This window comes from Cervus elaphus, chromosome 19 (genome assembly GCF_910594005.1).
Source record: "Cervus elaphus chromosome 19, mCerEla1.1, whole genome shotgun sequence".
In the NCBI taxonomy this organism is placed as follows: domain Eukaryota; kingdom Metazoa; phylum Chordata; class Mammalia; order Artiodactyla; family Cervidae; genus Cervus; species Cervus elaphus.
Window position 1 is genome coordinate 18,352,297 of NC_057833.1, and position 27,003 is coordinate 18,379,299.

The following is a 27,003-nucleotide window of genomic DNA, read 5'->3' on the forward strand; positions in this document are numbered from 1 at the left end:
CAACTCTTTGAGACCCCATGAATCGCAGCATGCCAGGCCTCCCTGTCCATCACCAACTCCTGGAGTTCACTCAAACTCATGTCCATCGAGTCGGTGATGCCATCCAGCCATCTCATCCTCTGTTGTCCCCTTCTCCTCCTGCCCCCAATCCCTCCCAGCATCAGGGTCATTTCCAATACTAATGAATATTATTTTAAATCATGACTTAGAGAATCATTCAACCAGAATGAATGAGCTAAGGTAATTTATTCAGCTAATTAGATAAATAGATAGTAATGTTTTTATCTCCTATCCATAAAGGAAAGCTAGAGGAAGAAATCTGGATTTCTGCTATGGCCTGAAGCTTGTGTCCCCCTCCCCCAAATTCATATGCTGAATCCCTAATTTCTGACAAGTTGGTATCTGGAGATTGCGCCTTTGGGACGTATACAGTCATGTGAGTGGAGCCCTCATTAATGGAAATAATGTCCTACAAGAAGAGATGTCAGCGAGCTCAGATCCTTTCTCTTTGCTTTCTGCTATGTGGGGACACAAGAAGAAACTGGCTGTCTGCAAAGAAGAAAGAGGGCCCTCACCAGACACCAAATCTGCTGGTGCCTTGATCTCAAACTTCCCAGAACTGTGATAAATACATTTTTATTCTTTAAGCCACACAATCTATGGTAAATTCTTATAGAAACCCAAACTAAGACAATTTCCTTTCCTTTTGGAAAGTAAAGAAAAATGTACATTAATTATATTTATATACATTTTATTTTTTGTTTTCTAATTAAATGTACGAAGTAAGAAATAATTAAATCTGATGACAATTGGTGGTATGTAACTTATATCTAGTAAACATTGAAGAAAATGTCATATAAAATTACAAAATTTTTGCTTAATTCAAAAATCACCTGTTTTAACTATATCCTAGCTACAGACATATGTATTTAGTAATTAGGTTACAGTTTCAGTTGATACTTAGTAAAAGCAACTAGAACCATTAAATTCTACTAAATATATTTAAAAACTGAAACTAGGCCGTATTAATATTATAAAATTAGTATTAACATTGATGAACACTCTGCAATAACTTTAGATAGATGTTTTTAAAATCATACTTTACACAATATAAGAAACAAGTGAAGAGGGTAAATTATAAGTATTGTGGTGAAACAAATCCAGATGTTAATTTCTCTTTGACGACTGGGACTGATGGTGATCTTCATGACCAGTTGACTTCTATTGGTTCATCTAGAGTAACATTATTCCCTGTTAGATCAATATTTAATATCTTAAAAAAGAAAAAAACAAAGACAGTAATTAATTGTTTAATCAGAACTGTGGTTTTTTTTTCAACAAAAACTAACTCCATAAATAAATGCTCTATAAGTAAACACATTATAGCTTGTTTTTCTTTCCCATTTTGATGAATTTTTACTTCAGAGAGTTTGCAACCATTTCATTAGTACTTCCTGCCAACCCACCCATTATACAGATGATGAAAATAAGTCTCAAAGAGGGAGAATAGCTGTCAAAACACAATCAGAAAAAACTGAGACTATTTACCAGTTATTCTTATTTCTACTACTTTTCTCTTTCTCTATGACTCTGAAATACTCAATTATAATTGCACTACATATACCTCTATGCTTTCTGCCCTCAAATATTATCCAGTCATCTACACACAGAATTTAGATTTTAGTAATATGCTTTCTTTTACATCAGTCTCAAAGGGCTTTATGCTGAATTTATTGCCAATGATTTCATTACATGTATGTTACTTTCTTTCACTGGAGAGAATCTCTATCAGACCATATAGGGACTAAGTAGGGGGGTGACTAATGAAGCAGCTGTACTTAAATAATCATCTGTAATACAATGAACTCACTAGACTTTTCCATTGCTCTGATACACTCACATGACTCTCAGTGCCTTTAGCTCAGAGAGTTGGATGCAATCATCAAATATGCAAGAGAAGAAGAAGAAAATGAGCACTTCTTTGAAGTGAAGTCGCTCAGTTGTGTCCGATTTGCACATGTCCAATTTGCAACCCCATGGACTGTAGTCTACCAGGCTCCTCCGTCCATGGGATTTTTCCAGACAAGAATACTGGAGTGGGTTACCATTTCCTTCTCTAGGGGATCTTCCTGACCCAGGGATTGAACCCGGGTCTCCCGCATTGTAGGCAGACGCTTTCACCATCTCAGCCAACAGGGAAGTCCCGAGCACTCCTTTAATGCTAACCAAATACCAAGAATGCATGTAGGGACATAATACAATTTATTCTTTATTAAAGCACCTTAGAATTTCCCACACTTTATAGTAGAAGAGTATAAAACGTAAAAAGTAAATAATGTTCTTAGTATCTAACAGCCAGATTTGAAACTGATCCATCTTATACCAAAACCTAACAAAATTCTTTTATATCAAATGTGAAGAACAACCCATGCATCTCATAGCTCTTAATAACTGCACAGATGGCAACTAGGCGTAATTGTTGCTAGGTAAATATTTTTAAAATTGCACTGATACAGCAATTAAATCATCTTTTGTATGTAATTCCCACACCCATGGGCAAGGGTCACCAAGATAGAGAAAGAAAGTGATCACTCCTTCCTTTTCCCAAATATCTATGAAACCTTAGAAAACAGGTGTTTATAAATATTTGTTTTATTTAAATGCACTTAGAAGGGATTGCTCCATTTTTTAATAAAATTAACATCTTCTTTTAGAATCATTGAGATTATAAAATATTAAAAATTATTCTTAGTATTTAAAATTCTTTGTGAATGTTTGAAAGCAGTGGAATGAACTTTTCTTTATAAATAGTGATTTTTTTAATGTCAAGTATTTGGTCAAAATTAACTTGAAATAATACTTGATATGTTAAAATATCTTATTTGACATTGCTTAACTGACTGTATTTAGTTTTACAATAAAAGTTGTGAGATTTATTTTTCACCATAGAAGTAGTAAATAAAGAATAAGAAAATAAATAAGGGAAACCATCATTCTTTAATCTCACTGGGCTAAATCACTGATTCCCATACTTTAGAATTTTATAAACCAGTAAAATTTTAAGAATAAAAAATGGGGGTGAGGTGCTAAGTTATCAACTTTTATTTTACCATGGGTGGACACAAAATACATAGAACTCTAATTTCTCAAACTCGATAGAGTTTAAAGAAATTTAATGTCAAAGTAGTCATTAAGACTTAGTTATATATGAAAAGGGAAATTCTGATTGCCTATAGGATAGCAGTAATAATAGGATAGATGTTAAATTTCAACAGGATGAAATGACTTTTCAGGTGCTGTTCAATTTTCTCATCTTGTAAAATTTATGCAAACTTAAAAATGTGTCCATGACACAAGTATTTTCTTTTTCAGTTGTAGTCAGCCAAACAGCTAGCTGTTTTGTAAATTATGTTTAGTAAAGTGGTCAGTTGATTTAAAAGCCCATTGTTTTCATTCAGCTTTAAACACAAAACAGGTATGTGTACACACACTCAAAGTTTTAGCAGTATAGGTGTAGCCTTGAACTTGGATCAAACAAAACAATTCATGGATTCTTAAATATATGTTCTTTGAAATCTATTTTTGTAGAATTTAGGATGAGAAACAGTTTAAGAGATTGTTTACTTGCATATTCTTATTTAATAAGAAAGAAAAAGAAGCACTGGAATTATTTACTCAAAGTAAAAAGTTCATTACTAGCAGCAAAGGGAGTTTAACATAAGAATCCTGACTCCTTATTTAATGTTTGAATCATATCCTTGTGCTATATGTCATATTATTTGTAGATGCTAATAGATAATTCTATTCATTTTGAAAGAGCTTTCAAGTATATTTTATCCAAGACATATTAAATGTTCAAATGTGAGCATTTTGTTTTAGAATAAGTATCAGGTTTTGAGGTACTTTACCATAAAGGGATGAAAATAATTTAGAGATTTAATGTTAATTTTGCTTTGATTATGTCAGAACAATTATAAAATAGATTCCATTAGGTTGATTTATATGACAAGTTACCAAGGATGATAATATAGAAATAGGTATGAAAGTTTAATGAAAATAAATAAATAAAGACAGTAATAGTTATATACATGTATATATATATTTAGGTATAAGAAATGTAAGAGGTTCACATAGATATTTTGAATAGTTCCATTTCAAAAGAAACATTTTCTTCTGTCAATTACCTCCAGGTTTGGGTCTTCAGTAAAATTAACAGACTCTTTATTTCCGTTATGTATGAGAGTAACCTCACTAACACGCATCTTTTCTTTCCCCCATATGTGGATATATCCAAGCCTCATTTCATTTCTGTTTATGTAACCATTTCTCAGTATAGTGCTTGTCAAGATGGTCTATGAAGACAAAGAAAAAGAAATCATTTGAACACTTCATCTAGTAAAAGCAATTAAATCTTTTGTTGGTGTTGTTTAGTTGGTAAGTCATGTCTGACTCTGCGACCTTACGGACTGTAGCCTGCCAGGCTCCTCTGTCCATGTGATTTCCCAGGCAATAATACTGGAGTGGGTTGCCATGCCCTCCTCCAAGGGATCTTCCCAACCCAGGGATTGAACCATGTCTCCTGCATTGGCAAGTGGATTCTTCACCACTGAGCCACCAGGGAAGCCCCATTAAATATTTAAAAAACATATATCTGTTAACCAAAATGTATCAATATTTCATAGTATACAGATTGTGTATTCATATATTTGAAAAGAGGTATATTATATAACATATATAGTATGTAAATACAAAACATGGCATAAAACTTCAAATATTATTTAACACAATTGCATATAAATGATCTGTAATGAATACATACCTTCTTTAAATTAAATTGTACCAAGGAATATAGGTCTCTTTCATAAGTGTCTATAGGGAAAAAAAGAGTAATGTATTTATATTTCCAAAAAATAATCTATAGTAAATACTAGCATATTTTGCTTTTCTTTCACAGTACAAAGGATACCAAATACCATCAATGTATATTTAATTCTGTCTAAGTTTATGTATCTTATTCAAACACAGTCTGAGGAGCACTGAAATATAAAGAATATGTCATGTATCCATGTAGACAGAGTCCTACATGGACGGGTAGACTGATGTGTGCGTGTTTGTGTGGGGGAGAGTAACTCTAGAGGAGACACAGGTCTAAACACTTCTCTAGGAGGGTGCAAGAAGTATAAGAATAAACAGAATTAGGTGTGATAATCATCGACACTTCCCGGCCATCTTGATGGCTGAGAATAACAATATAAAGGAAAAAGAATATGATGGCAACTTATTCTAGTGTCATTTGAGAAAAGTTTTCATTGTCAGAGATTATTAACAGGACAACTAAAATCAAACGGATAAAACATAGGCTTTATATTCATCACTTTGAATTAGGTATAGTCTTGCCATATTGAAAATCAATTGAAAACGTAATCTTAGAGCTAAAATTTATTTAGTATCTGTCAAATTCTAAGTACTTTATCACAATGCTGTAAGAGATGTATTATTATTTTTCCTACTGTATAGAAGAGAGAAATGAGTCCCAGAGAAGTTAAATAGATAGCTCAAAGTGAAACAACTAATTAATATCAAGTCTGAACTTATGTCCAGTTTTCTCTGATTGCTATGATTGTGTTCATACATAAAACCAAACAAACGTGTAAGACAGAAAGGCAAAAGTAGAGTAAAAGGCATGATGAAAACAAGTATTAGGATAATGTTGAAAAAAGTAACAAATTTTAATTCCCTCTTCCATTACACATGCCAGCTTTGTATTCATTAATTCTCTGAAAAATAAAATGCTTAATTTGAGAATAATTTTGTTTATACTAAAATTAACTTATATTCTCTGTAAACTTTTTTCTCTATAAACAGATTAATTCATATATGACTATAAAATAACACATTTTGAGGCAAAAAATTTAGACTAATTTTAAAATACATAAGTATAACAAGTTTTCAAGAGCAATTTTTAAGTACAGATCTATGAGATAAAAGAAAGCAAAAGTGACAGCTATTAAGAGCATATGAGCAGTTTTTTTTTTGTTTTTAATGAATAAGAGAGATACCACATATGATCTTACTTCAGGGTAGACATATGTCTGTTTCACTAAGATGAGTAGGACAAATTATTTTACTAAACTACAACCTTATTAACTAGAACAGTCAAAATTTACTTAATATACCCACATTTCAAAATAAATTTATTTTGCTTTATCTTTTTTTGCTTGTTCTTTGAGAAAAATACATGTCTACAAATAGAAGTGATTGGGACAGAGGAAAAGGACCAAATAGATGATTAAATAGTTAATTCCACTAGGGAATTTTAAGTTAAAAAAAAAAAAAAAAAAAATCCTGTAAGCTAATGATCACTCAGGAAAATAGTGATTTTGCTTAACTACAAAATCAAGCAGGCTTGCTTAGCAACAAAACCATACAATGTAAGCATGAGACATGGCCCGAAACAATAAAACAGTAGTGGAGTAAAATCTCAGTAAGATCAGTAAGTTAATGATTCCCAGGACAAGCTTTTCTGCACACACTAAAAACAAAAATATAAGGAAAAGATGATGTTATACTGAAACCTGAGATAATTTATTATATTTTAGTATGTTACCCCTTTTTTACTCATTTCCATTGTGCCATGACAGTTCTCATTTGACCATGCAGGGACAAGAAAACTCCCTCCCTTGCCTGACGTGGAGGAGGAGCTGATGTTGGGAGCTTGATGTCTACACAAGAATGAGGAAAAACGTGGTCTTTTCTTCCTCCCCACCTCTCCTTTGATTATAAGACAGTAGCCCACTAAGTTCTCAGTGCAACACCGTCGTGCCCACCTGCTTATACACCTCACAAGAGTCTTATTCTTGCATCTTATCAATGATCCTCTTGCTTAATACTTTCTGCTCTGAAACATAAAGAACTGGAGTTGCTTGGAGCCTCCCAAAACACATTTTTACAGTTTCAGTAGTATTCCTTAAAATTTAAATGTACTTAGAAGAAAAAATGATTTAGATATCTATTTTATTGGATAGGCTGGCAAGCCTGCTATAAGAGAAAACTTCTTCGGAGACTCTGATCCAAGCATTCGGATCCGAAGATTCCAAGAATTTGCTATGTATTGTTGTTGCTGTTCACTTAAGAAATTTCAGAGGATTTGCTGAAACCTTTATAGTTAATTATAGCAAATATACTGAGACTGTGACATATAACCAAGATAGTAGATATAATGGGTCAGAACAACTTTGTATGTTTGCATAAAGAGAACATAGAGAAATATATGAATTCTGCTCACTTCCCAGTGATAAAACAAAAGAAAAATCTGCCATGAAACTTAAACAGAGTAAAGGTTTTATCAAGTTCTTTCATCTATATCTTAGTTTGATAGAAAGAGCTGTATAAAAAAAAAGCTAAGAGAAGCCTTGTCTCCCTTACTGTTAAAATGAATTAACTAAATTTGCTAGAGAGTGAGATTCAAATATCCCAAGACAAGCCTGCATATTATGCATAACTAAACTTTACACCCCAGGAGAATTGTAGGCAAATTCACAGTGCCTCTTAGTGAAGAAAAAAGGCTGTAAACTTTGTAGAACCTCAGTTAATGTGTTAATGAAGTTCAGGGCTCTGAAAACATAGGATTTTATTTAACTAATACCAGTTGAGCTACTCACCTTCTAAGTTACAAAATACTAGGAAGAGCTTATTTATTTATTTATTTATTTATTTTGAGGCTTGCTTATTACCATATGATTCTTATATCACTTTCTGATATGGATTACTTATAAACAGATTCCTGTTTCTTATAGTTGTAGAATATTAACTATGATTAACCTGAAAAGATGAAAGAAAGATGTCTTTGCTATTAATGAAAAATCTCTCATCTATGGATAATGTATTTAAATTGTAGTAAACTGTCCTACAGCTCCACACACATGTTAGTTGCTATGACTAAGATACATGTCAAGAGAATGCTCAGATCCCCATCTAAGGGAGCTGACACTGCTAATCCTCTAACAGTGTTTATTTAACAGTGAAATAATAACCTGGGGGCATTTGACTCAACGGCAGATTTCTGGGCCTCTCCTTAACTTAATGGAATTTGGATGGCCTTAGAATATCCATTCTTTACAAACTACTCAGGAAGCAGAGCACACACTGCTAAAAGTTTAGCAGTTCAGTCTGATTTTGAGGAATAGCCATGGAATAAAGATTTAAATTTAAATGCTCAAATTTTTCATGTGAAAAACTGTAGAACATTAAAAAAAAAAAAGAAAGAAAGAAAAGAAAAACACAAAATCTATAGCCATAAAGCACACAGACTAAGTTTAAATTTGTTTCTGAACTATCTCATGTTTTAAAGGCATCTGTTGTGCATCAATATGTGCACATGTGGCTTTTCAACTCAGCTGACCTCACACATACTGAATGTCTATTATGCAAACAGAACTGGCTAACTTCTGGGAATACAAAGATAATCAATATACCATCCCTGTCTACACAAATCTCTTTGTTATCTAGACGTTGTTCATAGGGATTACATATATTTAGGATAAGAAGAACATCTTTAAATACTTGTAAGTCTATTTTTAAGTTGATTCAACTATTTATTAAACTATTTTAGCTCTCAATAACATTATTGGCTTTTTTTTTAATCAACTTCCAAAGCACAATAATAGGTAACGAAAAAATAATGTGAGATAGTATGGATGTTATAAGTTATATTTAATCTCCTGTTCAGTAGTTAAGAGTAGGAAAAAGGAGTCTAAAATAGCAATGGCTAAAAGACAAAGAAAGGAAAAAGTCCATGAAAATAGGTCAAAGGAAGGTCTGAGGACCGGAGTGAGAACCTCAGGTGAAGCAAACAGCCCTCCTGGCTAGGCCAATTTGCATAGGGCAGGCTCAAGGGGAGGAGAAAAAGTGTATAAAAAGAGGAGCCAAAATTGAGCCTCTGGCTTCTCTTCTTTTCTCTTTGCTTATTTTGGGTGGGCCTGCCCTCATGTCTGCCCTCACACTTTGAGGATGTATTTTCCATTGCTTGCCAAATAAAACTGAGCTGTAACTGAGCTGTAATACTGAGCTCTAACACTGGTCCATCGTTGCTTCAAATTTTTGCTGCGGTGAGACAGAACCAAGGAAATTGCACACTCCCCTGACATCTGCTGTTTCTCAGATTTAACCTGGCTGAAACAACCTCGGTCTGGCCCCTGCGAGGCAGAGACCAAGCACAGCAGAAGCCCAACTTCCCATGGTGGAAGTTGAATGCAAAGAAAACCCAGCACAGTGGAACTGACAGGAAGCCCAGTGTGCAGGAAACCAGGACAGCAAAAACAAACTTGGCAGAAAGCTCACGTGGCTCAGTCTCAGATTTTGAAAGACCCTGTTAAGGGATTAAAGTAGGAGGTCCTCGATCTTATGGCTGGAAGGACACATGGCTAACAAAATCTTAATGTTGTGGTCTGGGTGTGGGTCAGAAAAAAATTACCAGACGTGAGGCAGAATGAGAGGAGAATAAAGCTTATTAGAGTGGGAGATACTGTTAGCACAGTTGGCCAGCTCAAGGGAGAATCAATGTTGAACAGGGGTCCTTAGACCACTTTTATACCCAGGGCACAAGGAGTCAGATAGGGGTCTTGTGGGTCATTTGCTGATTGGATGAGGCACATATACTGGGTGGGGGGTGGGGAAGAGCAAGGCAAATATCTTCTCCCTATGGGGTAGGAGGGGAAACAGGTTATACTGCTCAGGAGGACCTGAAATCTGTTAATAGTTACAACATGGGGGAGGGAAGGATGATAAGGGTCTGGTTTTTCCATTCCTGCATTCCAAGATCCTCCTTGGTTTTATCTGCTCTTTTGTCCTTGGGTCACCACACTTAATTCCTTTACAATCTCTCATTTCTTCGAGAAATGTTTCTTTGAACCCCTTGCAAACAAGCGAGCAGCAGTTTGTGCAACTGAGGGACTCTGGCAGGGCTACTTAGTAGCTGTTGCCCAAGCAAGTGGGGGTTCTTCTGTCCTTAACCTGCTTTGTGCCTAGGATCAATACAATTAAAACTGTGAGCACAGGTCAAGTATTTAGCAAATTTTACAGTAGGTTATGAAGGGGATTCCTCGGCACGATTTTCCCACTGTTTTTTCCTCTTGTCCTTCAGCTCCACTCTCCATCTATGCAACTGTTTACAAAGTACTGGGCAGGTCATCATCTATTTCTAAAGTTTGTACTTGAAACTGATTACCTAAGATTGGGACTCAAATCTACATGGCAGCGACTCTGTGCTATGCTAAGTCAGTCAATCGCATATGACTGGGATTTGAGCCTAGCCAAAATGCACAGTGCCTGGTCTTAGGACCTAATGAGTTGAGACTCTTGATGTCTCATTGCAAAAAAAAAAGTCAGTGAGAGACACAGCGATAGGTAAGAGGTGGATTTGCTTGGATTTAGAGAAGAGTACACTTCACAGGGTGTGGGCCTCCGCAGAGGGCAAGTTCCAGTGCTGTGGCCATGGAACACGGTGTGGTTAGTTTTCCAGAGCTGGGTGATTTCATATGCTAATGAGTAGGAGGATCATTCCAACAATTGGGGAACCACCCACTCCTCAGTCTTTTGACAATGCCTTGGAACAGTCCTGATACCTCAGGGTGTATCATTTAGCTTGCAGATTGAGAAGCAAGGTTTAGTTAAATTTGACTTGTGTGTCATCTTGGACCCATTTGACTGTAATCAGTTTATGTTAGGCCTTGGGCTATGTCATTCTTTCAAAGGTTGTACCCCGCTCCCTTCACTCCTGTTTCATGCTCTTTTCCTGAGCCCCATAATGGCCCACAATGTTGCCTCTACAATCTCCTAGAGGGAAAACCAGAAACTAGCTGGCCTTTGGGAGGGAAATACTGTATAATATCCAATCTCTCTAGATATTCTGGCCTTCATCTTCCGTGTTTCCTACAACATGTGCAACAACAGTATCTCTCAGTGGGCTCGTTAGGGCTGGTGACAGGCACACAATGCCTGCTAGAAGTCTGTCTGTTGGCATCCCTTTAAGAGCAATTCAGCTTTCAGGGATAATGTTTGCCACCTTGGAAGTTAGCCCTGCAGACTGGGCCCAAACCCTTACCACTCTTCTCCTAAATTTACAAATGTACCCCCAGATCAAATCTCCACTCCACTTTTATGGAACATCTGGTCTGTTTCCTCTTACCAATTTGTTCTTAAGCCACTTACTAACTCCTACAACCAGAATCCTGCCCCTTTGTAGGCACCATTGCTCCACCCCGCTTATGATTAAAATATCCTTAATGCCTCTAACAGAACCAGATAACCCAATCCTTTGCCATTACTTATTATGACCTAAAGTGGGTCTATGACAATGAAATGTTTACCATTAGAAACACCCTAAACTGTTCTTATAGGACTAAAGGAAGAAATCAGTGACTTACCTTCCCTCAGAGCAATAACAGGATAAGGCTTATGGCTATTTCCCCAGGTTCCCAGTCTCAGGCCACAGGCTTGTGCTGCTTTACATCACGGTATCTATTCCCATCCATGGTGGACAAACCAGCAATGAGTTAAGATTAGAACCCCTTAATCCTACGCAGCACTATTCATGCTGGATATCTTGGAGACACCCAACTCCAGCCTGGGGTCCCAGGAGGTTGATCTGCTTAAACCTGCATAGGGATCTGGTCCCTGGGAGGTTGTCACTCCTCAATCTGCTCAGAGATCTGCCAGTCCAGGGGTTCCAGGAGGTTCCCATGTCTCGACCTGCATGGGGAGTTGATCTTCAGGAGGCTGTCATGTCTCAGCCTGCCTGGGGACCTGCACTCTAAACTGGAGAAGCCTGGCTCTCAGGTTGCAACAGAACTGGGTAGGATAAGTTTCAGAAAGATTCACCACTAAGGAAGTTCACCCATAAAAATAGAAGGAGGCCTAGACTTTTTTTTTTTTTCCTCCCTGTCATCACTATCTTTCAGGTGGGAAAAAAACAGTCCACTTCCTGACAGACATCCTTGAGATGCATCCTTGGTAACCAGAAGCTGTTCAATCCTCTAACCTTAAGGAGAAGTCGCTTAAAATTCTTTTGTTCCACTGCGTGGCCATGGTATCCTCTGGGGGGATAAGGAACACTTGACTGAGGATGGAAGTTTAAATTAAATACGATCCCACAGCTAGACTTATTCTGCAAAAGACAAGGGAAATGGACAGAGATACCCTGCCCAAATTTTCATCCGACTAAGAGATGTGAAGGAACTCTGTCTTAAATATGGGATTGTTGTATGCCCTAAAAGTTAGCCTACTAGGCAAATGGTGTTAGGCACAGACAACCAAGACAAGAAAGCCGCCCCCCCCCCCCCCCCCCCCCCGCCCCATGAAGGCTCACCTCCCATGGCTCCTGAGTTGCTTGGTGCTCCTTCCTTGTATTCAAACGTGCCCCCATATCCAGGAGCACCCCCTCCACAAAAGCCAACTCGAGTATGTCCCTTAGTTGAAACTGGAGGAGAATTCGGACCAACTGGGGTCCATAAGCCCTTCTTCCTCTTAGAAGTAAGACAGACCAAACAAGACCTGGGAAGCTACACAGATGACCCAGGCAAATATACAGATACATTCCAACATATTACCTTACCCTTTGATTTGATGTGGAAGGACATCATGGTCATATTTAGTCAAATTTTACTGATCCTGAGCATGCTGGGGTCTTAAAGGAAGACTGAAGTTATGCTAGGGGCCTGACAGGTCAAGCGATAAATACCCAGTGGGAGAAACTGCGGTCCCCTCATTAGGTCCTAATTGGAATTATAGTAATATATAATATGGGAATTATAATAACCCTGAGCACATCTGAGAAAGGGATCATTTTCTGATCTGATCTGGACTAAAAGCAGCCCAGCAAAAAGTAATCGGCTATGCCTGATTACTCAAGAGCCCAACAAGAACACCATTGCCTTTCTGGAAAGGCTAAAAAAGGCCCTCCAAAGTTTACCAATTTGGACTTAGACTCTTAAGAGGGACAGGTGATTTTAAAGGACAAATCCCTGTCCCAGTGTGCATCAGACATCAGGATAAAGTTAACAACAGCTACAGCAGCAGGACCCTGCTGCCTCTTTAGATGAGAAGGTCCAAAACAGCCACCATTTATTTTATAACAGAGAACAGGAAAGGGAGGGGCCAAGCCCAGGAAAGGGAGAAAAGGAAAGAGACAAGGCCTGCCCAGGTGCTGACTGTCCTCCAGGGAATCCCTATGGCAAACACCCAGTCCTTAAAGGACAAGGCAGGAGGCAAATACTTCAACTATAGACAGGTGGGACATTGGGCCAAAGTGTCCAAATTGTGACAAGTCTCCTAAAATGGCTTGCTACAAATGCCATCAGTTGGGACATTGGGTGGCACTCTGCCCTTGGGACCCAAGAGCCTCAAAGTCAAGTGTCAGCCTTCCCTTATGATGGTTCAACAGGACTGAAGCAGCCCACTTCAGCTAGCCCATCTGTCACAGATAACCATCATGGGGCTGGAGCCAAGGGTGAAACAGGATATAGCAGGTAGGTCTGAGAATTCCTTGGTTGAAACAGGGGCTATCTAATCTGTCCTGACCTCTTATTCTGGAGCCTTCTCCTCCAAAACTTGTACCATTTTGGGTGCTACAGGAAAAGCAATTACAAAAAGATTCACCTGGGCATTTTTTTGTTGCTGCAATGGACAAATATTTTCCCACCAGTTTCTGGTGGCCCTTGAGTGTCCTACTCCCTTATTGGAAAGAGATCTTCCCCTGCCTTTGAAATTTTTCAGCTATTGCAGTCCTGCTAGAAGACGCTTTAAAACTCTCTTTTGAGGGCAAACTATTTTTACCAGTCACCAAGTGAAACAACTCCTGAGTGGGAGAGGCCATTTATGGATGTCTGATCAAAGGATCCTCAGATATCAAGTAGTGCTGATAGAAAATCCAGGCTTGACTATATCCCCTTGTGAGGTTCTTAACCCAGCTACCCTCCTGCCTACCCCTCCTGAAAAGAGGCTCCCCCTGCTTTCACTCTTGCCTAGAAACCTTGGACCACTGGACAAAACCCCGAGAGGGATTGTCAGAAGATCTTCTGACCAATCCTGAGGAAATTATGTACACTGATGGAAGCAGCTTTGTCTTGGATGGAAAAAGAACTGGATATGCTGTAGCCTCCAATTTTGAGACCATAGAGGCTAAACCTTTGCCATCAGTTACTTCAGCCCAATTAGTTGAGCTCATAGCCCTGACTTGAGCTTTAGAGCTGGGAAAAGGAAAAAGAGTAGCCATTTACACTGACTCTAAGTATGCCTTTCTGGTGCTACAGGCACATGCTGCTATTTGGAAAGAAAGAGGCCACTTGACCACCCAAGGGTCTCCAATCAAATATGGTGATCAAATCCTTAGGCTCTTGAAGGCAGTCTATCTGCTCATTGAGGTTTCAGTTTCCCACTGTAAAGGACGCCAAAAATGGAACACGGAAGCAGCACGAGGGAACCAAGCAGCTGATCAGGCAGCTAAGAGAGCAGCATTACAGAACAGTGGCCTAATAGGGGATGCCACCTTAGATCCACAGACTAATTTGCCAGAAACTCCTTCATATGCTGAAGGTGAGAGTCTTAAAGCTAAGAGTGAGGGCTTTCAAAAAGATCATATGGGGTGGTTCCAAAAGGAGGGACTCCTTTTTCTGCCTGGGAACCTTCAATGGAAGTTGGTTAACTCCTTACATGCCACCATTGATTTAGGGGGAAAGGCCCTCCAAAGATTACTAGAAAGGTCCTTCAGAGGAACAGGCCTCCAAATAACTAGAAGACAAGTGGTCTCCTCTTGTTCCAGTTGCCAGTTAAACAACCCCCAAGGAGCTTGAAGACCCCAGCTGGCCCAGCCTGCCCAATGACGTGGTACCTACCCAGGAGAAGATTGGGAGAAAGACTTCACCCAGATGCCAGTTTCTCAAGGGTATAAATACCTATTAGTCATGATAGATACATTCACAGGATGGAGTGAAGTCTTTCCCACCCCAGACTGAGAAGGCTGAAGAGGTGGTAAAAAACTGCTCTATGAAATCATTCTGAGATTTGGTCTGCCCAGATCATTACAAAGGGACAATGGGACATCGTTTTCTTCTAAGGTCATCCAAGGGGTCTCTAAAGCATTGGGCATTACTTATTATCTCCATTGTGCCTGAGGCATCAGTCTTCAGGAAAAGTAGAAAGAGCCAAACAATTCTGAAAATCAGCGATTAAAAAGATAACCCAGGAGACCTCCCTGGGAAGGAAGGAGGCTTTACCAATAGCTCTCCTCCACACCAACATTGCCCCTGAGGAACAGGTTGGTCTTAGTCCTTATGAGATGCTATATGGGAGACCATTTGTTTATGTCAATGACCTCTTCCTAGATCCAGAGGCTCAGACCCTCCAGTCTCATACCATGTCCATTGGGTAATTCCAACAAGATACACACTTATGGAGTGTCAACCAGGACCCAAAAGATTCTAAAGAACCACACCACTATATGCTCCAGGGACTCAAGTCCTAACTAAAATCTGGACAGACGGGTCCCCAAAGGCTCAACTCCAGCCCACATGGAGGGGCCCCTTCCCTGTAAGACTTTCTACCCCCCAGCAGTCAGGATACCAGGATACGACTCCTGGATTCACTACTCATGAGTCAAGCCATGGAGGAACTGAAGAAGACACTCAATACACCTGTGAGCCCCTGGGAGACCCCAGATACCTATTCAGGACTACAAACAAGTGCCATTCTAATGAACAGCCCAAAATTAAGTTTCTGGGGATAAAATTTCTCAGGATAGTCTACAGAGCCAACACAGCTTGGCAAGGGTTGTACTCCAAAATAGACAAGAGAATAGATCTCCTGATCCCTGAACAACGAGGGACTTGAGCCATCTTGGATGAGACATGTTGTTTCTGGGTAAATACCTCCAACTAAAGATAAAAAAGCCTCACAGTCCTCGAGAAAAACAAAACATTCAGATCCTACAGGATCTCAAAGAATGAGCTGGAGAGTTCTCAGGGTGGCTACAATCTCTCTTTGCAGATCCTTCTGGCGATGGAGGATTTGGAGCTGGCTAATGCCCCTACTAATCCCTGTTATCACAACACTGAGGCTGCTTATGATTGCTCCATGTATTATCAATTGTGTAACCCATTTTGTCCTGCCCAGGTCCATAAGCTATAACACGCAGTGCCAGTTCAACAAGGGCATATAAAACTACACCCGACTATGGGAAATATCACTCACCCTTAGATGAACACCACTATAAGGACTCTGAGGCTCGAGACTAGCAAGAGGGGGAGGCCCAATACCCCTTACCATCCCAGCTCAGCAGGAAGTAGCCAGACATACCTCGATGGAAGCCCTTATTCCCAAAGAATTGGGCCTCCCATCTCTTGAGGGGGGAATGTTAGGCAGTTAGAATAGGAAAAAGGGGTCCAAAAACTAGCAGTGGCTAAAAGACAAAAAGCCTGCAAAAATAGAACAAAGGAAGTTCTGAGGACCAGAGTAAGAACCGCAGGTGAAGCAAATAGCCCTCCTGGCTAGCCCAGTTTACATAGGGCAGGCTCAAGGGGAGGAGAAAAAGTGTATAAAAAGAGGAGCCTCTGGCTTCTTTTCTCTTCTCTTCACTTCTTTTGGGTCGGTCCACCCTCATGCTTCAAGGATGTATTTTCCTTTGCTTGCCAAATGAAACCGAGCAGTAACTGAGCTGTATCACCAAGCTGTAACACTGGTCTGTCCATCAGCTGAAATTTTTGCTGTGGCAAGATAGAACCAAGGAAATTACACCCCCCTGACACTCCTAAATGGAACACTTACCAATAGTTTCTCCATCATCCCAAAACAGAGATCCTTGTGCCATCTGATTATCATCTGCAGCAACAATGAGCTTCATGTAATTCTGTCGGCTGTAAAAAGAATACAATTTTATCAACATTTATAGAGTATCATGTGTTTTATTGTATGTGTCCAAAAGAACACAAATAAGAATATCAATTAAGGAGAATACAAATTGTTTTAGAAAAAGAAAATAAAAGGATTTTCCTGGCTTCCCTGCTGCCTCAGATGGTAAAGAATCTGTCTGTAATGCAGAAGATCTAGGTTCAATTCCTGGCCTGGAAAGATCCTCTGGAAAAGGGAGTGGCTACCCACTCCAGTATCCTTGCCTGAAGCATTCCATGGAGAGAGGAGCCTGGTGGAATATAGTCCATGGGATCACAGAGAGTCAGACACAACTGAGTGACTAATAAGAATGGAAAGTATATAAACCACAAAATCCTTCATATTTAATAGAAAATATAATGCCTATCTTTGATATCAAGGATTCACCTACTATAGAAAATCAGAAGTGACCTCATTTATAATTAAAACCATGTTAAGGTTATTAATATATTTATTTAAACTTTCTATGATAATTCTGCCATTGACCATTAAACATAAAACTATTTCAGTAGCATGTTTTAATCCTTATGACTTAAGTTATCCTCATATGTCCATATATAAACAATTTAATTATCATTGGCAATTGTTAATAAGAATGTGAAGAGTAGCTAGTAGAAAATTGCAAATCCACTCCTTGGATTGAGCAATGCTTACCATCTCCTGCCTATAATATGCCTATTTCTGAATTAAATATCTGCTTCCATGCTCAGTATACAAATGACTTGGTTTGACAGCCTCATACTGCAATGGAAGGATTAATTATGCTTAGCTATCTGCCTTTTCTGATCACAAATATTAAAGGTTGTACTGCTATGGAAGTCTCCTAAAATATCCAAAATGTCTAGTATTCAAATCTCCATAGTAACTTTATATTTTCCATGTAAAGATTTTAGCATGTCTTAGCAAGTATGTATATATATATTTCAGTTCACTGTCACTGAGTTAAAAGATAAGTAGATCTTATTAGCAACATGAAAATCTGGTTTAACCTAATTTCCCAAGTTTCACAACTTTCATTCTAGCCTGTATATACAGTTTACCCTTGAACAACATATATCCAAGTAACCACAATTCCTCTGCACCCACAGATTCAGCCAATCATGGGCTGAGTAGTACTGTGCTATTTACCATTGAAAAATATCCACATTTAGGTGGACTTATGTAATCCAAATCCATGTTGTTCAAAGGTTAACTGTATACCTAAATATCTTATTTACTTTACCCATCTACATACACACACACACACACACACACACACAAAATGACCTCCCTAGTCCTCTTTAATAACCTAAGGATTCTTCAAGGCACAACTTATAACTGGTCTCCTTCATGAGACTCTCACTTCTCAGATGCAATCATTTTTCTCCTCTTTAATTGATATCAATATAAAGTATTGGAGGAGTACTGGAGCATGGCATGGCAACCCACTCCTTATTCTTGCCTGAGACTCCCCATGGACAGAGGAGCCTCACCGGCTACAGTTCATGGGGTTGCAAAGAGTCGGGCACAACTGAGCGACTATCCACAGCACAAGATAAGGTATTGATAGAAATGGATCTGGATGGCTTTAGGAGACAGAAATAACCTATTCACGCCAGCTGGGACTGTCAGCACATGGATCACCATGAGCAGGAGACGAAAAGAGAAACAGAACCGAGTCCTCTAGAATCTGAATATCTAAGCAGGAGTTTAACAGTGGAAATAGATTCTGTGATTGGTATAAGAGATTCATTCTTACATCAGTCATAGGAGACAGAATGGACCCACAACCCCTGGCAGATATGACACATTGTTGAATGAGAGGGGGATAAGGTCACATAAGTGGTCTTAGAAAATGTTCAGTTATAAACGGTAATGAATAGAAAATCTGAATTACCTTTCATCATAAAACAGGACAAGATTGATAAAAACAGGTCTGGTTCTTCTATGGACAGCAGAAGACTTAGCAGTTTGAAGAAGTAGTGATATTGTCAATGGATATCTACCTTTCATAAACTAAAGTGGATCAGGGAATGTGTCATAGTACTGACGGAGGAAGAAAAGGGGGACTGGAAAAGACAGAAGGAAAGAGAAGTCTTCTGAGCACTGTTTGTTTAAAGTTCATAGAAAAGTTCACTTTAAAAATATACTTTAATGAATAAAATAATACTTCTTTCCATATATCAGACTCAGAAAAAATAATGAGTCTTAGGTAAGGCAGCCATTTAAAATACAAGGCCTTTGCATGTTATCAATACCTTTGCATGTTTATACAGAAGACATTAAATTTCAGTTGTTTTTTGGTCTGGGAAACATCCCTATCATGTTGGAAGTCAATTTTCCATGAGTCAAGTTTCTACATATTTAAGCACTGACAATTTTTTCTCCCTTCAAAGCAAATAATGGATAATTTACTCACAGTCTATTATAAAAGGTTGAGTTTCCCAAAACTTGGCATTCCTTTATTGTGACACAAACCTCCTTCATGGACAATATCCACCTGGGTCACTTGATGTCACCCACATGGGACTTAGGGGTCAAGTGAAACTGAAGTAAACATGAAATTCATATTTCTTGCTATGCCATGAGTAAGACCTTTGTCTCAGACACAGTAGTCATGAAACTGTGGCAGGCTAACCTGTAAACTTGGAAGTAGGATAAAATCTCAGACCTTTCCTGGTTCTTGACAATTTTAGCATGATGTATCTGAAAATCTAATCTGAGTTCTGTAAACACTTTGTTGTTATTGCTGTTGATCAGTTGCTAAAACATGTCCGACTCTTTACAACTGTAGCCACTAGGCTCCTCTGTCCTCCACTATCTCCCCGGTGTTGCTCAATTTCTTGTCCATTGAGTCGGTGATGCTCTCTAATCATCTCATCCTCTGCTGCCCCCTTCTCCATTTGTCTTCAATCTTTCCCAGCATCAGGGTCTTTGCTAATAAGTCGGCTCTTCACATACAGGGCCAAAAAGGAGCTTCAGCAATAATCCTTCCAATGAATATTCAGGCTCGATTTCTTTTAGAATTAACTGGTTTGATCGACTTGCAGTTCAAGGGACTCTCAAGACTTACAGTTCACTTACCTGTAAAATGTGTTGTTAGCAGGCTCTTGACATGGTAGGATGTAACCACCACGGACATGTAGGTTTATTTCATATAAAGGAGCCGCGAATGTATGAAATGTTTCTCTGACACCAATATCTTTGCCCTGGAAATGAGACAGTTGCAAGAAAGAACAAAAGCAAGAACAGAATCATCAGCAATACTGGTACTTGAGGGGGCACAGTTATAGAATCAAATAATATACTTTTTAATTTAAAAAAATAATAAAACCACACACATTTATTCAGGAAGTTATGTTGTTTAAAGGATAAACAGCTTTATTCCTTAGTTTATTTATAGCTTTGAAATTAACTTACCATTATTTTTTGTAGTATGCACATGCAGAAAATACACGGGTGTTTGATGAGTCACAAAAGTTATTCCTGACTTGTCACATATATTATTCTTGGAAGGCATGCATTACTTTTAACAATCTTTTTGTATACTTAATAAAAGGCAATGACTTTTTCGTGCATAATGTACAATTTTGACATTTATTTAGTAAAATAAATCCATGACTGTATAACAATCTGTGGCAGAATAAATTAACTCTCTCACTGTTTGTTAATTTGATTCAGATATAATTAGCAAGAAACATCTTACTCTTTTTAAGTGGAAAGGAAAACAAGTATGTCATTAATAAAAAAGCTATAGTCAAGTTGTTACCCATTTCTATTTTGTCAATCCCCCAGAATTCCTTATTTACTTACTGTATGGTAATCAAACCACCGAGCATTAGGGACATAGCCTTCTACAGTGTCAGTGTACTGGAATTTAAAAATATACTCATTAAAAACATATAAACCATAGAATATTATTTTGTCAACAAAAATATGTGATAGGACTTACAGGTTCCAATACAGGGGTAACCATAAATGCTGGACCCCACAGAAACTGTTTGAATATATCCCAGGTTGGCTTTTCATTAAAAAACCTGGAAAATATATATACAAAGTTAAATCAAAGAAATTTATCTCTTCTAAATACCATAAAACAATGATTAAAATCACATTTTGAAGTATGGACTTTTGTGAATTGAAATGCAAATCAAACTATAAAAGATCAAAAACAATTTCATCACTTGGAATTCAATATGTGAAAGTTGCTCAGTCATGTCCAACTCTTTTTGACCCCATGGACTATACAGTCCATGGAATTCTCCAGGCCAGAATACTGGAGTGGGTAGCTTTTCCCTTCTCCAGGGATCTTCCCAACCCAGGGATTGAACCCACGTCTTTAGCATTGAAGGCAGATTCTTTACCAGCTGAGCCACCAGGGAAGCCCCAGAATTCAACATGCAGTGGAGCAATATTTTATGAGCAAGTCTAGGGCATGACTAAACCCTCCGACAAAATGCAAAGTTGCAACGGACGTGTAAGACCAACTGAGTGAGAAATCGCCTTTGAAGTGAACTCACATAGGTTCAAATACTAACTTTGCCTAGTAGAAGATCAAAAAGCAGGAAGCAAAGATACAAACACTCTGGAAGAAAAGTGTGAGGCATGTGTGCTATAAGAATTTTTTAATTTGGTAACTTTAAAAAAAGTTTGCTTAAAAAAAATAAATAAATAAAATAAAAAGAGTTTGCTTATCCTATGTCAGTTAAGCTTACTGAATTGTGAATTGTGAGTTCTCAGTAGGACAACAGTCTGCATAGCTAATAACAAGGTTGGGGGATTCAGACCAGAGTTAATAGTCCAGCTATTCTCAAAGGTTAATAGAGAGAAGACAAAGAGGAGAAATCTAGAAATAAAAGAGGCAAGAAATTTAATATGTTACCAGAAATAATAAATTACTAGAGAATAACTTAAATCTAGGAAGTTTCTTTTTCTTTTTTTTTTAAAGAAACTTGGACCTTTTATCTTATTATTAGAATACAAGGCATATTGATCAACTTATTATTTTGGTACCTTTATCTTGGAAACTACTGCTTAATTTGAGTAAATATTCTCTGTGTATTTTTTACTGGTTTCTGAATAGTGAAATCTAACAAATCACCTCATTTAATTATTCTGATAATATAGGACACACAAGAAGATAAGTATGTCATGATTATTTCAATTTATTTTCTGTTTGTATATGTGTTTGCCTTTTACTTTGTGTAACATCCATAAGAAATTACTTATATTTGCATTAAAAACAGAACAAGTTAACATTTTTGCAACTATATTCATAGAATTGAATTTCAAGATTTGGTCATATATCAGTTTGAGCTTTAAAGAGTAAATCCAAAACAATTTTCTACAGAGAATGGAAGAGTTAGGATGGTCTTCTTCAGTCAGGCATTTGTATGTGGTACATTTACTGAATTGCAGTAAACTTCAGTTAAATAAATTATAATATAGAGATAATATTACTTATTTCCAAAAATTTTAAAAAATATGCAATGTAATAAGGTCTGTAAGTAATCTAAAACAATACCTGGCATATATTAGTTATTTCTAAAAATTATTACTTTTTAAAAACTGGTTAATGTATTTAATTTTTAATGACACATATTAGACTGCTTTTTAGTAGACTTCCTCATGTAAATGCTTATTAATCCAAAATGTACACTAAAACAACAAAAAAAGTTTTAGTTTAAAATATTTTATATTGAAGTGAAAGTAGATTGGAAGTGAAAGTCAAGGTTGCTCAGTCATGCTGACTCTTTGCAACCCCATGGACTGCACGTCCATGGAATTCCCCAGTCCAGAATACTGAAGTGGATAGCCATTCCCTTCTCCAGGGGATCTTCCCAACTCAGGGATCAAACCCAGGTCTCCCACATTGCAAGCAGATTCTTTACCAGCTGAGTCACCAGGGAAAGCCCATTTTATATTGATTATCGAATAAAACAAAGAAAAGCTAATCTCTTTGTGGTAGAAAAAAGATAATCTGAACTTACTCATGCAAAAGGGGTCGGATAACAGTACCACCATGAGCATGAACTTCATGCATCTGTGTATAGAAGTAGGGCAATAAAGTGTATCTAATATTTAGAATATCCCTTGACATTGCAGAAAAAGTTTTATTCCAGGAAGCAGGATCTTGTCTCTGAAACAAAGCAAAATGTAATAGTCATAAGCTCTTGTCCTTGGTTAAATCATAATTTTCAATACATATTTAAAGGATAAAAAGTAGGGAAAAATTTGAATCACCATTGTATGCTACATACATTCTTCACAAAATTCTTCTGAAGTGATATTTCTATCTCATATGATGGAAAGACAGAGCATAATATTAACACTTTAATAAGAAAATGTAAATTAAGCCCATACATTATTTCATGTAGGTGAACCTACTTAGAGAGCAGTTCATATTTGAATAGGTGACAAATACCCTTGTCAACTGTGGTGATACTGTATGATGAAAAATCTAAGGGAGAAACAGAATGCTATACAAAAGTGGATTGAAATAAACAGAGACATGCAAAGCCCATCACAGTAACCCTGCACACTGTGATCTCATGAGAAATGAATAAATTTTGGTACTGAAGAATTAGTAGTATAGGAAGAAGAGAGGATCAAATTAATATTGCCTAATAAAAAAGAACAGGCCCACCAAATCTGCTCTGGACTCACTCTCCATGTAAAAAGCCTAAAACTGATACTGGAAAGTTAAAAACTTCTAAATAATGTTATTGTGAGCTTCCCTGGTGGCTCAGTGGTAAAGAAACTGCCTGCCAATGCAGAAGACTCAAGAGACGCTGGTTCAATCCCTGGGTCAGGAGGATCCCCTGCAGGAGGAAATGGCAACCCGCTTGAGCATTCTTGATTGGGAAATTGTCTGGTGGGCTATAGTCCATGGGGTTGCACAACCCATTCAAGCACCCAATGTTATTGCACTTACTGGTTAAAAAATAATAGGGATTTTTGTCATACATTGACATAAATCCCTATTATTTAAAAAAAAAAAACTACAATATTGTAAAGTAATTAGCCTCCAACTAATAAAAATAAATGAAAAAAATAATAGGGAAATTGATTACTATATTACATTCTACTTTATTAAATTAATCTATTTAATTAAATAGATCTTCCAGCCCAAGGATTGAACCCACGTTTCTTATGTCTCCTGAATTGGCGGGCAAGTTCTTTACCACTAACGCCACCAACCACCTCACTCAAAAAGTTCTTCCAGTTTAGTAAAGTATATATAAAGTATATAGTGCCACCACATATACATTAGGTCTCATGATTCTCTTTTCCTTTTATTTCTTCTCAACTCATTTTCAAAATGTTTGCTGTTTAAATTTGCCCATTTCATGCATTGATACTAATTTTAAATGACTTTTTCTAATTATTTAGTTCAAAGTCAATTATTTTTTATTTATTTATTTATTTTTATTGTTCTGTCCAGGTTTGTAAGGATTTCCAGAAGCAGTTTTTGCCCTGGCTTCTCCAAAATTATATACAGCAGTAGTACATATGCCAGTCAACCAAGTCTTGAACCCCAAAGTATAAAGAAAACCCAAATCAGAAAATTCTTAAACTGATGGGCTCAGATGCCCTCAGTAAATGTAAAGAGATTCAAAGCATTCATTTGGAAATCGGCCAGGAAGGGTGAATTCTAGTCAAAGATGCTTAGGTTAGCGGGACAAAGGAATGAGAGTAAATGCAGTAATTACATACTCTAGTAAATGCACTGTTGTGGTTTCTTGCATATGGATAAAATGCTCCAAGTTGCATCCAGCGGGCACAGAGCTGATACTCTGAATTATTGAAGAAACCACAGATATCTGCTCCAGTCTAAAATACAGTTATATTTAATGAGTGTTAATAGTGTGTTTTTTAATATTCACAAGTGATGAAGATAAGAGGAATAGAGCTACTTACATATGACATTCCAAAGAGACTAAATTCCATCATACCTAAAAATTAGAAAAGAAAATGGCCGAAATCAATATTTTGATATTTGCTTTTTTCTATATATTTTTCTAATACTGACCTTTAATTCAATAAAACAGCTTTTCAGATTATTAATACACCTTTTATTTATTCTTCCTATAAAATGTATGTATTTTTTTACTTTATAGTGTTAATGACATTTATAAAAATAAGACTCCTTGACTCAAGATGACACATTTAGATCACAAAACTGTTATGAACAAATTATAATATAAGACCGTGTTAATGGCTTCCTTGGTTTTATTTTGAAAATAAAAGGCTGTTTCTGTAATTATTTAGCCATAGATCTTATCATTTGAAGCAAAATGAATTATCCTTATTAGATAAAATCCCCTGAGGAGTGATCTTTTTCATTAAATAGAATGTATGTGAATTCCCAGCTCTTCTTTTAAAGGAATATTTCTAAACACTGATTAAGTGTTTTCCTTGAATCCTAATATAAATATAAAGAATTTGTAAGTCTATATCTGAAACTGAAAAGTAATCCCTTTAAAATAATAATATTTTATTTACTCTTTATCCAAACATAGTCAGAAAACTTCCAAAATTTGTTTGAGATGTTTCATACTTTAGCATCTACAAGATATTCTTATTCCCTAGACTCCAGAATTTCTATCCGTTTCTTTTCTTAGTTCTATATGTTATATTTCCCAGTTTCTGTCCTTTCACAGAAGGAAACTGAAACCAAAAGGGACAAAATTATTTTCTCAAAATAATCTAGATCCTGCTTTCTGGTCCACTGCTTTTTCATTATGCTATTTATCAGAGAACATGGTGCCAAAAGCATACTCAAAGAAGGACTTATAAAGTATATGAACTAGCAACGGTGAATAGCTAATACAAATATTCAAAAAGAATAATGAGAAAGATGGAGATTCTCACATACCAATGATAGATTTTTCCAAATTGTCCCATGTTGCATAGTTGTCTCCAAGCCAGTGTCCTGACCATCGTCCAGCAGAGGGATATGTGGAACGAGAAATAATAATTCCTCTTTTGCCAGTTGCCTTTTGCAATGCACTAATATAGATGGAGAAGAACTATGAGATCTTATAATATATGAGATATTTTCTTCATATATTTCTACATAGGACCACTTCATTAAACAAAAGAGAATTTTATTTATGGTGTCTATGCTGTCTCTTGCTATAGCTAGCTCTTTACAAGTGTCTTCTCTCATTATACTATAAAATCCTCACAAACATGGAAGACATCTTTTTTCCCTTCAACCATTTAGCAGAGCAACATGCCTAAGTGGCCCTTTTGCTATTTACCCAGTGAATACAAGCCAACTATTGATATTATCAACTCAACACAATTATATTGTGAGCTCTTGAATGAACTCATTTCATTCTACTTAAACATGTTCTCTTAATAAAGTCTAGGCCCTATTAATGCTTCAACTCTTCTTATTTATAACTTGTCAACAATTAATCTCCATATCACTCTGCAGAGAATCTTTGCTATAATACTCCCTGATTTAGAGGGCAGTTTGAAGACAGCAAGGCTTCTCTAGGTCTTAAAAATAAAAAATAAAAAAATAAAAATAGTTATTCTATTTCAAGCATAGAATCTGTCCAAAGCCAGATCTCAAGAGAATGGTTTTAAAAATTAGATGATATATTTTTCTTTTCCTCTCTTTCAGTCTTTGAAGAACAAGTTTATTGACTTTATTATTTATTTAAAACATATGCTAGTGTTAAGAATAATGCAATATATTATCTGTATCTCTATTATAATTATAAATGTACCAAAAATAAAAAAATCACTATTGTATTAGTTATAAAAATAATTTTTATTTTATTATTCAAAATTAATTATATATGAATAGGGAATATAGAACTATATTGGAAAAATATTTCAAATTCTTAATTAGGCAGATTTGTCAGCTATAGGCATGTTATCAACTGTATGTAATCATTTCCTTGTTAAAGATGAAACAGTGTTTGTACTGATTTCTTTATACATAAAATTTCTTCAATGAGACCTTGAGATTCTGGAGGTTTAAGGAATGCCTTAATCTTCTTTGTACTCCTTATACCTAATATAGTGCTTGGCATATAATTGATTTTTGAATTAATGAATATCTCAAAC

The 27,003-nt window shown here is 36.9% G+C and overlaps 1 protein-coding gene across 3 annotated transcripts in view; it reads right to left on the reverse strand.

The window, feature by feature from the left end:
• Positions 1-636: 636 nt before the first annotated feature.
• SI (sucrase-isomaltase) overlaps positions 637-27,003 on the reverse strand; it is a 111,205-nt gene continuing 84,838 nt past the window's right edge. Inside the window, exons 38-48 of one of the 3 annotated variants that reach the window (XM_043875396.1) lie at positions 25,796-25,929; positions 24,838-24,872; positions 24,634-24,750; positions 22,908-23,056; positions 20,870-20,954; positions 20,731-20,787; positions 20,002-20,126; positions 16,816-16,904; positions 4,820-4,869; positions 4,185-4,352; positions 637-1,273 (exon numbers count right to left, since the gene is read on the reverse strand). In XM_043875396.1, the coding sequence (XP_043731331.1) occupies positions 1,205-1,273; positions 4,185-4,352; positions 4,820-4,869; positions 16,816-16,904; positions 20,002-20,126; positions 20,731-20,787; positions 20,870-20,954; positions 22,908-23,056; positions 24,634-24,750; positions 24,838-24,872; positions 25,796-25,929 (1,078 nt within the window). In that variant the 3' untranslated portion in view covers positions 637-1,204. Of the gene's footprint in view, positions 1,274-4,184; positions 4,353-4,819; positions 4,870-16,815; positions 16,905-20,001; positions 20,127-20,730; positions 20,788-20,869; positions 20,955-22,905; positions 23,057-24,633; positions 24,751-24,837; positions 24,873-25,795; positions 25,930-27,003 lie in introns of those variants that run through there. The other 2 variants (XM_043875397.1, XR_006335416.1) reach the window with 2 other exon arrangements.